The sequence below is a fragment of the Natrix helvetica genome, assembly GCF_964273705.1.
Source record: "Natrix helvetica genome assembly, chromosome: 4".
In the NCBI taxonomy this organism is placed as follows: domain Eukaryota; kingdom Metazoa; phylum Chordata; class Lepidosauria; order Squamata; family Natricidae; genus Natrix; species Natrix helvetica.
In genome coordinates this window covers 161,021,928-161,036,460 of record NC_138550.1, presented here as the reverse complement: position 1 = coordinate 161,036,460, position 14,533 = coordinate 161,021,928, and the positions used below count along the sequence as shown (strand labels likewise).

Genomic DNA, 14,533 nt, shown 5'->3' with positions numbered 1-14,533 from the left:
CTATTGGTTGGCCAAATCATACCCAGGGATGGCCTTGCATAACCCACAATAGAGCCGTTTCATTCACTTTTGCAAAGATTCGCCATTAGAATACCTGGATATGGCAAAAGCCACGAGACTTCAGCTCATCCAGAATGAAGATCTGGAATGTCTCCAGCAACCCGGAATAATCAGGGTTGCAGGTCTTCTCAGGAGGCAAGATGAGCTGGAAATGGGTTTGAATCTGGACACTCTGGAATGGCTGCAGTCCTAAACATAAGGGAAACAAAATCAGGCTTATACCAAGGATCCAACAACATTAATAGATAATCAGAATTGGAAGGAAGCTTGTAGATCATCTAGTCCAATTCCCCCACCCCAACCAAGCAGGAGGCCCATTTCTGACAGAGAGCAGTCCAACCCCTTCTTGAAAGCACAGTGGGATGGGTGGAGTGGAATAGGAATAGAAGGGAGGGGGAATAGGAATAGGAATAGGAATAGGAATAGGAGAGAAGAGAAGAGAAGAGAAGAGAAGAGAAGAGAAGAGAAGAGAAGAGAAGAGAAGGGTTAACTTCAAAGGGCCACTAAGCAACCAGTCGTAAATCGAGGACTTTCTGGATTTTGAATCACTAAGAGTTTATATGCTACTACAAGGCTCTGTATACATTCTCCCCTGTTATACGCACTCCTTTTTTTAAAAAAAATGTTTTTATTTATACATTTTTCTTTAACATAGGTAAAGGTTTCCCTTGCACATATGTGGTAGTCATTCCCGACTCAAGGGGGCAGTGCTCATCTCAGTTTCAGAACCAAAGAGCCAGGGCTGTTCGAAGACGTCTCCGTGGTCATGTGGATGGCATGACTAAATGCCAAAGGCGCACGGAATGTTGTTACCTTCCCATCAAAGGTGGTTCCTATTTTTCTATTTTCACTTTTTTATGTACTTTCAAACTGCTAGGTTGGCAGAAGCTGGGACAAGTAACGGGAGCTCACTCCGTTACGCGGCGCTAAGGATTCGAGCCTTCGAACTGCCGACCTTTCTTATCGACAAGCTCAGCATCTTAGCCACTGAGCCACTGCATCCCTTTCTTTAACATATGTAGGTATTTAATAAACAGTGTATTGTCTGGGTCAATATTATATTGACCCAGACAATATATAATAATAGTGATAATAATATTCTTTGCTTGCATATAATAGTATTCTTCCAACTTCTAGTTTCTACTTTTATTATCTAATCATTGGTAAAACAAATCCCAACTTAAAAAATATTCTGTGTCTTCTTTATCTTTAATATTAACCTATCCCTGTTATCAACCCTATTAAGTTATTGATAACAGTTATTAACCTATCCTTGTTGTCAACCCTGACTGCTCTTTAAAAGGCCAGATCCTGAAGATGAAACTCAAATACCTTGGCCACCTAATGAGAAGGAAGGACTCCCTGGAGAAGAGCCTCATGATGGGAAAGATTGAGGGCAAAAGAAGAAGGGGACAGCAGAGAAGGAGGTGGCTGGATGGAGTCATCAAAGCAGTAGGCGTGAGCTTGAATGGACTCCGGAGGATGGTTGAGGGCAGGAAGGCCAGGAGGAACGTTGTCCATGGGGTCGTGATGGGTCAGACATGACTTCACAACTAACAACAATCCCTATTATACTCACTCTGACAGGCATGAGAATGAGGTGGGTTTGTGAGCCAGAGGAGATTCTGGGTATCACACTGAAGAAGTTCTCCTTGAGAAAAGACATCTTGATAGCCTGGGGAGCAAATCACTTGACATTGCTGAATCTTCAAGTTTGCAGTGGTGATGTTGCAAAAAACCCCACCGTGGGACAGGTTAAAAGCCCCATAAGACAGAGGACACCGTGGGCCTGAAAGAACATGATGAAAAGGGTCATTCCAAGAAATGGTCTTAGGTATCAAAGCTCCAGGAAGGAGACATTATATGTGGGTTATTGGTAGAAGACCTGTTGGAAGAAACGTCCATCTGGGTTCAGTTCCAAGTGGGGAGAAAGACACTTGAAACACGGAGGCTGATTGGAAAGTGGGTTTATTGATGGACAGATGGGCTTGAGGCAGCTGAACACATGGAGAATGAGAGATATGTATACCCTCTCTCTTGGGCTTTGAACTTGAGCTTCCTGTTCCTGTGGAAGAAATATATTCTATTGGTTGTCAACTTGTCAGACTCCCAGGGGGCTATGCAGGGGCCATAGCTAACTTTTTAGGTTGTCTGGATTAAGTTTGATTGAACCTTGGGCTGATGCAATGTCCTTAGGAGATTTCGCAATGCACTGAGCCCTGCTGCTAGATAATCCTATAATGTCTTCATCCCATCATCCTGGAGCTGAAGGTCTTTTGTCTTGTAGATAGGATGGCCCAGTCCTGCTCAATGGGCACCAAATATCTGCTGGGAGGCAGGGAGCTGAAGCTCTGAGTTTCTGTCTCCCTTAAGATTTCTCTTTCTCCTTTTTAGGGGAAATAGTCTGCCTTTTTAATATTTCCTAAAGTATCCCATTCTTCTAGGAGAGGGGTGGGCGCTAACTTTCTACAGAAGGAAATAATCGCAATGTCAGCGTTCCAAATATCATGCAGAATTAAATCAGAGTCCAAGGGAGAGCTATCCTTAACGTTCCAATTTAATAAGACAGACATGTTGGCATATCTGTGGAATCCCAATTCTGAAGAACTTCCTGGGATTCCACCCAGTTGAAAGTTCATGATCTTATGCCCACACCCATAAATCCATCACATGGTCCAATCTTCTTCGGCCACGATGGCATCTCCACCCAGCTGGTTCCGGTCAGGTGCAGAGGTTAGGAGACAAAAGATGACCTTGGGCTTCTAGAAAGGAATGACAACAACACATTCCACAATTCTACTCCTTTCTATTTCCCCCTCCCAATTACTACACTAATGAAACAGCACAGTGAAATAAAAGGAAGTGTGGCAGGCCAAAGATCCTAAAAGGAATATAACTACAGGCCTATGAGCAGTCCTCAATGTATAACCGCAATTGAGCTCAAAAATTTTGTGGGTAAGCAAAGCAGGCAGCATCGTAAAAAGCAGAGACATCGCTCTGACAACAAAAGTGCGTAGTCAAGGCTCTGGTTTTCCCAGTTGCAATGGATGGCTGTGAAGGTTGAACTGCTATCATGTCATCCATAGATCTTCTTTTCTCTGGCCATAGAAACTCAACATTTTAAAAGCTAAGATCATGGCAGTGGTGGGTTGCAGGTGGTACGCCCCGGTATGGGCGTACTGGAGCCAACTCGGAGCACTGGGTACCGTTCCGTTCCAGTGCTCCGGAGGGCCCACCAGCCCGAGTTCCTTACCTGTCTTTTAAGGCTTCCACGCTTCCGTGCATGTGCATGGCGCATGGCGCATACAGCACCTGCACAATGCTCCACTGAGCAGCTGGAGCATCACGGAGGCTCGTGGAGGCGGTAAGACACATGCACACATGCTGCGCACGTCCATGTGGACGCCGCTGGGGCCGTTCCAAACGTACCGGTTGGAACGAGATCCGGAACCCCCCACTGGATCATGGCATCCAGTCCCATCACTTCCTGGCAAATAGAAGGGGAAGAAATGGAAGCAGCTACAATGGCATTGAAAAAAAGTGACTTATGACCATTTTTCACACATACGACCATTGCAGCATCCCCATGGTCACGTGATCAAAATTCAGACGTTCGGCAATTGACTCACATTTATGACCGTCGCAGTGTCCTGGAGAGCATCTTTTGTGACCTTCTAACAAGCAAAGTCAGTGGGGACACCAGGTTCGGTTAACAACTACGTTACTAACAGCTGCAGTGATCCACTTAAAAACTGTGGTGAGAAAGGTCGTAAAATGGGGCAAAACTCCATTAACATCTGTCTTCCTTAGCGACAGAAATGTTGGACTCAGATGTGGTTGCAAGTAAAAGCTTGTGAGTCACCATCTCCAAATTGCTTTGGAAAACTAGATTTGTGTTTGCCCCAAAGATGCTTTTTTCCCAGAAGGCAACTGGACTTCCTGGTTTTTTTTCTTTTGAAGACCTTTCGCTCCTCATCCAAGAAGCTTCTTCAGCTCTGACAGGATCATGAACTGGATGAACTGGATGACTGAGAACCTCTATTGACTTTTGAGCAATACAATTTGGGATGAAGACCCTTGGTGTCAAGCATGCCTCCTTCAATATCCAAGAAAGGAAAACCTCAACTCCTTTTGAATAGAGATAAAGTACTTTTACTAGATATGAAGTGAAAGCAGCTAAAGGAAAGCAAGATCTGAGCCAGAAAGGCGGGAACATGTACATATCAAACGTTTACCCAGCACCCTCCCCCCAATTCCCCAACCCATTGTCCAATCTGCAACTCCCTAAGGCAGGGGTGTCCAAACTTGGGAACTTTAAGACTTGTGGACTTCAACTCCCAGAATTCCCCAGCCAGCCATGCTGGCTGGGGAATTCTGGGAGTTGAAGTCCACAAGTCTTAAAGTTCCCAAGTTTGGACACCCCTGCCCTAAGGTGTCATGTGGGAAGCCTCATCACATTGGTATGCGGAACGGTTGGCCTTGATCAAATCCAAACATCAGTCACCAACACGCGCAGAAGACGGTGAGAACAAGACCCCTCCAGTACAATACAAATTCCCTTCCCTAATACTATGCACACACACACACCGGTTCCTACGGCAGCCGATAGCAAGCTAGCGTAGCAAGCAAAACAGAGGCTGACAGAATGATATGGGAATAAGGAATGGATTTCCAGAAGGAAAAATTGCAGACTACATGAACCAGGAGCACCAGTCAGGGGACCCAGATAAACTTCCAAGTGCTTCAATGACCCTCTAAAAGGATGCAAATGACCAGCTGTTTGCAAGGAATATAAATCCTTCCATTCCCCACCATTCAGTCAGAGCTGAAGAAGCTTCTGGGATGAGAAGCGAAACCTCTTCAAAAGAAAAAAAAACAAGAAAGTCCAGTTGCCTCCTGAAAAAAAGCATCTTTGGGACAACCGTGACCTGGATGACGAAGAATATCTACAGACAGATTTGTGTTGGTAGAAATCCTCTCCTACCAAACTGCCATATAAACATTACGATCCCCCTTGGTTCTGGAAGGGTCGCTTACGTTCACAGGCAGGGCTCTGGCCTTTAACTCTTGTCCCGGGAGCCTCCTGACCGTTGTCAAAGACACACCAACAGCTTGCTTGGTCTTCACTGCACTGCGTTGGAGAGAAGCCTTGACGGTTCTCGTCACATTCCGGGATGTAACCTCTACCGATTTCCCGCACCAGAGCCTTCGACTTCACCAGACTGCAGTAGCTGGGGCCTTCAAAACAAGAATGAGATGGTGAAGGACAAGCACGGTCTGAAGCAATAGCAATAGTGCTTGAACTTTTACAGCCCTTTCTAAGTGGTTTGCAGAGTCAGCCTCTTGCCCCCAACAATCTGGGTCCTCATTTTATCGACCTCGGAAGGATGGAAGGCTGAACTGGTCAGGATTGAACTGCTGGCAGTTGGGCAGAGTTAGTCTGCAATACTGCATTCTAATCACAGGGAGGGAGGGAGGGAGAGAGGGAGGGAGGGAGGGAGGGAGGGAGGAAGGAAGGAAGGAAGGAAGGAAGGAAGGAAGGAAGGAAGGAAGGAAGGAAGGAAGGAAGGAAGGAAGGGCAATAGCCCTGTGATGGGTTCCTGTTCTGACCCCTCTCTCTCCACGCCTGTGAACAAGCCAAAACACAGGCTTGGCTGTTTGCCACTGTTTAATTGCAAGATAACAAACTCTTTGGCCGAAGGCCCAGATAATTCAAAATACAACAAAACAAACCAAATCTTCAAACAGATCTAAGACATTGACTTTCTTCACTGCTAATTTCGAACGGTTGTTTCCTGCAAATGTCCCCTCCCAATGCCTCACCTATAAGCTCTCTTGGGAGGGGCCAATCTACAACCACCTGTGCTAATTATGTCTGTGAGCCCGCCTACGAAGCTGCTGCTTTTGTTTCTCAGCCCTTCTCACTCTAGCATCAGGGACTGACTGCCTTTAATCCTCCCCACTGCTCCATGCCTCAGGCGCCTCCTGGTGGCCAACCAGCCCCTCTGGTCCCTGCTCTGAATCTGCAACCTGCACAGGGTTTTCCACATCATCCAGGGCAGACTCAAATGATCCCTCGCTATCTGAGTCCATCAGCAGCTCAAACGGATCCTGCTGGGCCACAACAGGTTCCTACAAGTTTGGACCGGTTCGGCTGAATCGGTAGTAGTTTGGCGGCCTGGGTCACTGGAACTCTCAGTGACCCAGGCCTGCCACACCTCCGAACCAGTTCTCCCAGTGGCGCGATAGGCACCGTCATCTTGTTTTTTGCTTCTGCGCATGCACAGAGCCATATTTTTTCTTTTTTGCATTTATGGTCAAATAGACATGCACACAAAATTGCGTATGCACTGCACCGGTAATAATGTCGGCAGCAACCCACCCCTGCAATAGCCATATCCCTTAGACTTATATACAGCTTCCCAGTGCTTCCCAGCCCTTTCTAGGCCATTTACAGAGTCAGCATCTTGCCCCCCAACAATCTGGGTCCTCATTTTACCGACCTCACAGGATTGAAGGCTGAGTCAACCTTGAACTGGCCAGGATCGAACTGCTGGCAATCAGCAGAATTAGCCTGCAATACTGCATTCTCACCACTGTGCCACCATTAATTGCAACCAATTTTTACCCGCTGAAGTGTTATTCATTCAGGCCTGTAGCATGGAAGAACGAAGACTCTTTGCTTCATTCTTGCCTGATCTTTTATCTTACAGATGGCCCTCATATTATGACCACAATTGAGCCCAATACTTCTGTTGTTAAGTAAGACATCTGCTAAGGCAGCTTTGCCCCATTTTACGACTTTTCTTGCCACAGTTATTAAGTGAATCGTGGCAGCTGATGAGCTAGAAATCCGGCCGTTAAATGAATCTGACTTCTTAATTGACTTTGCTTGGGAGAAGGTCCCCAAGGGGCATCACATGACCCCGGGATACAGCAACAGTCATAAATAGGAACCAGTCACAAAGCATTTGAATTTTGATCACATGATCGTAACTGTGAAAACCGGTTATAAGTCACAACTTTCACTGCCATTGTAACTTTGACTGTCCGCCAAAGGAATGGTAGTAAGTTGAGCACTAGCTGCATTCTGGTTGATTGCACAGTCTGCCAGATGTTTAGACTGGATTTGGCATTTTTATCCACCGATCAAATCCTTCCCAAGAAACTGAGAAAGGCAGACGTTGTTATCTGATAGTAGAAAAGCATCATCACGCGATGAAGGCCGTTCCAGGTAAAACTGCCTTTTGCAATTGAGCGATGGTTAAGGGGTCCTTGGTGCTCTCTGAGCTTGCTAGTTTTCTTGCAGATGTTTCATTATCCAACTAGGCAACGTCATCAGTGCTATCAGTCTAGCACGGATGAGGTTACCTAGTTTGGGTAATGAGACCTCCGCAAGAAAACAAGCAAGGTCAAAGAGCACCAAGGACCCCTCAGGTCAACCCTGAGCGACAAATATTCTCCTTTATTAGTGACTGATGGTAATAATAATAATAATAATATATAATATATTTATTTCTTAGCCGCACCCTCTCCCGAAGGACTCGGGGCAGCGTACAATGAAGCATACGAAATAAATATGTGAACAAAACAAACATATAACAAAGACATACACTGAAACATACACAAGGAGGAGGTCGGCTGATAAAAAACAATTAAAATACAGTATTTAAAACCCCCTAGAAATTAAATATAATTAAAATACCCAGTTAAAAACCCGTCAGGAGCGATATGGTTAGATCAAAGTTGAGCCAGGCCAGCTGCTTGGAATAGGTGGGTCTTAAGCTTAATACGGAAGGAGCGGAGGTCAGAGGTATTCCTAATATCCGGAGGGAGGTCATTCCACAGGGCTGGGCCCGCTACAGAGAAGGCTCTACTCCTAGGCGCCGCCCCACGACATTGTCTAGCAGACGGCACCTGGAGGAGCCCCTCTCTGTGCGAGCGAATTGGTCGCAGGGATGTATGGGGCAGAATACGATCCCGCAAGTAGCTAGGTCCTAAGCCATGGAGCGCTTTAAAGATAGTTATCAAAACCTTGAAACGCACCCGATAGACCACAGGAAGCCAGTGCAGCTCGCGCAGGAACGGTGTCACATGGGAGTACCTAGTACTCCCCATAATTACCCGTGCGGCTGCGTTCTGGACCAACTGTAGCCTCCGGGTGCATTTCAAGGGAAGCCCCATGTAGAGAGCGTTACAGTAGTCCAAGCGAGACGTCACCAGCGCATGAGTGACTGTGCGCAAGGCGTCCCGGTCCAGTAGGGGGCGCAATTGGCGCACCAGGCGAACCTGGTGGAACGCCCCCCTTGCCACGGCTGTCACATGGTCATCCATGGACAGCCGGGCATCCAGGAGGACGCCCAAATTGCGCGCCCGCTCCACGGGGGCAAGATGAATGCCCCCAATGGCCAATGATGGAATTAATTGGCTGAACCGGGGGGCTGGTACCCACAGCCACTCCGTCTTGGAAGGGTTGAGCTTGAGTCGGTTGTCATCCATCCAGATCCGTACGGCTTCCACACACCGGGACATCACTTCGATGGCCTCATTGGGGTGGTTCGGGGTGGAAAAGTACAGCTGAGTATCATCAGCGTACAGATGGTATCCCACCCCGAAACCACGGATGATCTCACCCAGCGGCTTCATATATGTGTTGAACAGGAGTGGCGAGAGGACCGACCCCTGTGGTACCCCGCAAGTAAGGGGGCGTAGGGTCGACCTCTCTTCTCCTGTCAACACACGCTGCGTCCGGTCAGAAAGGTAGGAGCCGAACCACCGCAAGACGGTGCCCCGGACCCCCAACCCCTCCAGCCGGCGCAGCAGGATACCATGGTCGATGGTATCAAAAGCCGCCGAGAGGTCTAATAGGACCAGGATAGAGGAACAACCTCTATCTCTGGCCCTCCAGAGATCATCCACCAACGCGACCAAGGCCGTCTCCGTGCTGTGACCGGGGCGGAAGCCGGACTGGCGCGGGTCTAGATAATCATTTTCCTCCAGATGTCGTGGGAACTGGTGGGCCACCACACTCTCTACAACCTTCGCCAAAAAGGGAAGGTTGGAGACAGGACGATAATTGGGAGGGAATGGAGATTTTTGCAGTATCCTTTCCCTGGAGTGGGGTGGGAATGGAGATTTTGCAGTAACCGTCCCCTGGTTTGGGGTTGGATTGGAGATTTTGCAGTATCCTTCCCCTGGGGTGGGGAGGGAGTGGATTTTGCAGTATCCTTCCCCTGCCACACAACCAAACCACGCCCACCAAGCCACACTACGCCCACCAAGCCACGCCCACAGAACCGATGTAAAAGAAAATTGAATTTCACCACTGTTCTATTTATATAACTTTGTACAGGTAATCCTCAACATACAACAGTTCATTTAGTGCTTGTTCAAAGTTATGATTGAAAAAAGTGACTCATGACCATTTTTCACACTTATTATCACACGGGCATCCCCAAGGTCCAAATTCAAACGCTTGGCAACTGATTCAAATGTATGACCATCACAGTGCCCTGGGGTCATGTGATCACCTTTTTGGACCTTCTGACAATGGGAAAGCCAGAATCACTTAACAACCATGTGGCTCACTTAACACCTGCAGTCATTCACTTAATAATTGTGGCAAGAAAGGTCATAAAATGGGGCAAAACTCACCTAACAAACGCCTCACTTAGCAACAGAAATGTTGGGCTTAATTGTGGTCGTAAGTCGAGGACTACCTGTATTTTGTGATTTTTCTCCAGTTCCTTCTGTTCTGTTGTCTTCAGAAAAGGCAACATCCACTATCCAGGTTTGGTCTTTTATTAGTATTTTTATCTGGCTATTACTGTATTTCCTTGCTTTAGTTGTGAGCTGCCCAAAGTCATAGGCAGTCAGGCAGCATAAAAATTGGATTAATATACAAACAAATATTTCCTGTGATCACACCTATGTAGTAAAATCTGATATTTTCTTCCCCTGAGGAAAGTCTTTTCTTATTCCTTTTTTATTGCCATTTAAAAATACAGCTTTAATCAGTTTAATAGGAACAAAAGTTTCCATTGGTGAAAGCTGAGAACACAGCAAGAAAATTCCTGTAGGGTCAAGCCAAAATTCCAACAAGAATATTTTGGAAAGTGTTTGCACACTTCTCAGCCCTTTAGATAATTTTTTTTTGGGGGGGGGGGGGGGATCATGCAGGAACTGTGCTGTCTTAGGGAAACAGGTAATTCCTTTCTGACTTTTCATGCTATTATTGAGACTCTAGAAAGAGTGCAGAGAAGAGCAACAAAGATGATTAGGGGACCGGAGACTAAAACATAGGAAGAACGGTTGCAGGAACTGGGTATGTCTAGTCTGATGAAAAGAAAGACTAGGGGAGACATGAGAGCAGTGTTCCAATACCTCAGGGGTTGCCACAAAGAAGAGGGAGTCAAGCTATTCTCCAAGGCACCTGAGGGCAGGACAAGAAGCAATGGGTGGAAACTAATCAAGGAGAGAAGCAACTTAGAACTAAGGAGAAATTTTCTGATAGTTAAAACAATTAATCAGTGGAACAGCTTGCCTCCAGAAGTTGTAAATGCCCCAACACTGGAAGTCTTTAAGATGTTGGATAGCCATTTGTCTGAAACGGTATAGGGTTTCTAGAAGACCTTCAAGGTCCCTTCCAACTCTGTTATTCTGTTATTCACTGTTTAATTCGTGTGTTTGTGTGTGTGTGTGTTTGTTTGTTTGTCTCCTGCATTTTCACAGATGTTTCAGCACTTTGAAAGTGCATTGCTAATATGCAATCCTCCATATCCAGGGATTAAAAGATCAGAGAGAAAATAAAAAGCAAAATAATTTCATAAACAGGATTAAAAGAATGGTGTCAGTTTTTCCTGGCAGTCCAAACAAGAAGCACCAACCATAGATGCTAATGCTACTTTCATTGTAAGGCTACAAATGACAGACTCTTGCATGTCTGACTGTATCTCTTCTCTCTACTCTACTTTTAGTGTCATGAAAATTAGGGAGAGGGTCTCCTTCTGAGATGCTTTCTACACCCCCACCCCTTCTTCAGAATCAGATTCTTTGAGGCCATTCACAGGCCGTTTTTAGGCCATTTATGGGCTGTTTTCAGGCTGTTTTTCGGGTCTTTTGGGGGGCATTTTTGGCCATTTTTGGGGCCAAAAACAGCCCAAAATCGCCAAAAAAACAAGCATGTGCACGCTGAGTTTCCGGCCCTCTGGCAAACGCGCCCGCACGCATGCACAGGCATGCACGCACCTTCCGGTTTGGGCATGGTGCCGAAAAGGTTCGCCATCACTAGGTTAAGGCACCAGGCTAAAAAAGAGGAGGCCCTGAGTTCAAGTCCCACCTTAGCCATGAAATCCAGCTGGGTTGATGCAGGAAGACAGGAGAAGGAAGTTGGATATGTTTGCAGCCCTGAGTCATATTAAGTATTATTTAATATTTAAAATATTAAAATATTAAATATTTTCATAAAATATTAAAAGGTGTGATAGACAGACAGAAATAGACAGATTTATATACTGTATATACAGTACTACAATATATACATATGTTCAAAGCTTAGGAACATTCAAATGTAATTTTGAATCATATTTTCCTAATGCTGATTACTTGGTAACCGGAAAGTGGCATTCTCTTGTCACTAACATTATTGCTGCCACGAGAACATCCCGTCCTTTTCACCAAATCATCTCCTTCACTTTAGAAGAGGAGATTAGCTAAACTTCTGCAGATGCCCTAAATAGGAATCAACAGTTCAGTTAGATAGCTATCGGAGGCACTTACAAGGAATCTCGCCATTAGAATCCATTTCGCTCTCTTGCATTACTTCTCCCGACACCGGGTTGACACACCAGGCCTGCGAATCCGATTTCTGAAAATTCGCATACTCTCCATTCTACAATAGAATGGAGATGAAAAAGGCATATAAATTATAGATAGATAAGAAAAGCTCTCAAAGACATCTAAAACCCCCAAAAGTCACTCTAGGCATTAGGGAATGCATCAATCATCCTGTTTTCTCTAGATTTAGGAATTACAGAATCTAGCGTGTCCTCGTGCAAAGCAAGATAATTGGACGGGAGAGGGAGAAAGAGTCATATTCCTTCTGGAATTATGTAATTTTTCCTTCTGTAAGCCTGGAATTAGCCACATTTCTCCCTGAAAGGAAAGGCTCCCCCTGTCTAGTCAGGTTCAACTCTAGGAGGCTACGTTCATCTCCCTGTCCTAATTGAGGGGGGCAGTAGACACATTCGTGATCATGGTTCAGCATGACTACATCCTGAGGCCCACAGAATGCTGTTACCTTTCCACAAAGTGGTACCTATTTATCTACTTGCATTTGCATGCTTTCCAACGGCTAGATGGGCAGGAGCAGAAGCAAGGGATGGGATGGGAGCTCACTCCATCATGCAGTACTCTGTCTCGATCTGCCAGCCTTCTGGTCGATAAGCCCAGCAGCTTAACCACTAGGCCACCATGCCCCCTTTCTCCCCACAGAAAAAAAAATACAAATATCCCAACCTTCAAAAAGGAAAAGTGTAATAATGTAATCATCAAAATACAGTTTTTCAGCTTTATACAACTTGCCTCCTGACAGGACGGAGTAAACAGAGCTGCTGAGGTTGCGTTCTGTGTCAGTCCATTCATTCTCCAACTGGCAATCTGGGCATTCACTTGGGAACGTTGACATGACGTCTGACCTGCATTCAGATCATTTTTTTTCCAGAGTAATATGTATTCCAGCAAGCAAACAAGTCTGCCAACCCACTTATTCCTTCACCCCGATTAATTAAAGATAGCTGCAGAAACTGAGGAAACCAGATTTTTGAAACCACCAAGTGTTCACTCCAGCCAAAGACATTAGTAGTTAAGACACAGCTGAAGAAATCCATCCCCAGAATCACTTCATCCATCCAAATAACTAAGCCTAGGACAGAATTCAATCCAATCAAATACAATACAATACAATAGTAGAGTTGGAAGGGACCTTGGAGGTCTTCTAGTCCAACCCCCTGCCTAAGCAGGAAACCCTATACCGTTTCAGACAAATGGCTATCCAACATCTTCTTAAAGACTTCCAGTGTTGGGGCATTCACAACTTCTGGAGGCAAGCTGTTCCACTGATTAATTGTTCTCACTGTCAGGAAGTTTCTCCTCAGTTCTAAGTTGCTTCTCTCCTTGATTAGTTTCCACCCATTGCTTCTTGTCCTGCCCTCAGGTGCCTTGGAGAATAGTTTGACTCCCTCTTCTTCGTGTCCTTCTCCAAGGACACTTATAAAAGTTTCTCACACCAGACTGAGGAACAAAATACAAGTGTTCTAAGATCTAAGGAGCTGCCATCAAGTAAAGAGGGTCAACCAGGGGTGAAATCCACTTACCGTTCCGCGCATGTGCAGAGCATCAAAAACGGACGTGATGACGTCTGAGCGGGTGGGAGGAGCCAGCTACTGAACATGCTATTGAGGTAAGCGAACAGCGAGGGGGGGGGAATTCGCTGTGCCACGCGATTTAGATTAGCTAGAAAGCAGGAAATCTGATGATTCTAGCTAATATAAATCGTGCATCACAGCTGATCATCGGAAAAACCAGTTCGCCCAAACCGGTAGCATTTTTTTTACTAGCAGTGCAGGCGAACCAGCAGCATTTTTACTACCGGTTCGGGCTAACTGGTCTGAACTGGTAGCATTTCACCCCTGGGGTCAACCTATTCTCCAAAGCACCTGGAGGCAGGACAAGAAACAATGGGTGGAAATTAATCAAGAGAGAACCATCCTAGAACCCAGGAGAAATTTCCTAACAATAAGAACAATTAATCAGTGGAACAATTTGCCTCCAGAAGTTATGAGTGCTCCAACACTGGAAGTTTTTAAGAAGAGGTTGGATAACCATTTATCTGAAATGGTATAAGGTTTCCTGCCTAAGCACGGGGTTGGACTAGAAGACCTCCAAGATCCCTTCCTATTCTGCTATTCTGTTAAATACAGGTAGTCCTCAATTACAACTATCTACATTGAATTTTTATTTTGGCACTAGACTTTGTGGTACTCAAATCCAGAGCCCATTAGGATAGAGGCAGGATATATATATATATGCTGGTTTTGTTGTATTCGGGTCTTTTCCCGTGTAAGGTTGAGATTGTCTTTGCAACGTTTCGGCAGGATCTCACCTGCCATCTTCAAGCGTGGGCTTAAAATGGGAACGGAGCTGCCAGCTCCGTTCCCATTTTAAGCCCACGCTTGAAGATGGCAGGTGAGATCCTGCCGAAACGTTGCAAAGACAATCTCAACCTTACACGGGAAAAGACCCGAATACAACAAAACCAGCATACCTACACCCGTGAAAATCTACGAAAACATAGATAGATAGATAGATAGATAGATAGATAGATAGATAGATAGATAGATAGATAGATAGATAGATAGATAGATAGATAGATGTAGATGTAGATGTAGATATATAGATATATAGATATATAGAT

At 45.5% G+C, this 14,533-nt stretch overlaps 1 protein-coding gene across 1 annotated transcript in view; it reads right to left on the bottom strand.

Moving 5' to 3' along the window:
* Positions 1-14,533, bottom strand: part of TG (thyroglobulin) — a 165,402-nt gene that overhangs the window by 125,895 nt on the left and 24,974 nt on the right. The window contains exons 11-15 of the mRNA XM_081949853.1: positions 12,643-12,755; positions 11,839-11,950; positions 5,098-5,298; positions 1,640-1,849; positions 95-249 (exon numbers count right to left, since the gene is read on the bottom strand). Of these exons, the coding sequence (XP_081805979.1) occupies positions 95-249; positions 1,640-1,849; positions 5,098-5,298; positions 11,839-11,950; positions 12,643-12,755 (791 nt within the window). The remainder of the gene's footprint in view (positions 1-94; positions 250-1,639; positions 1,850-5,097; positions 5,299-11,838; positions 11,951-12,642; positions 12,756-14,533) is intronic.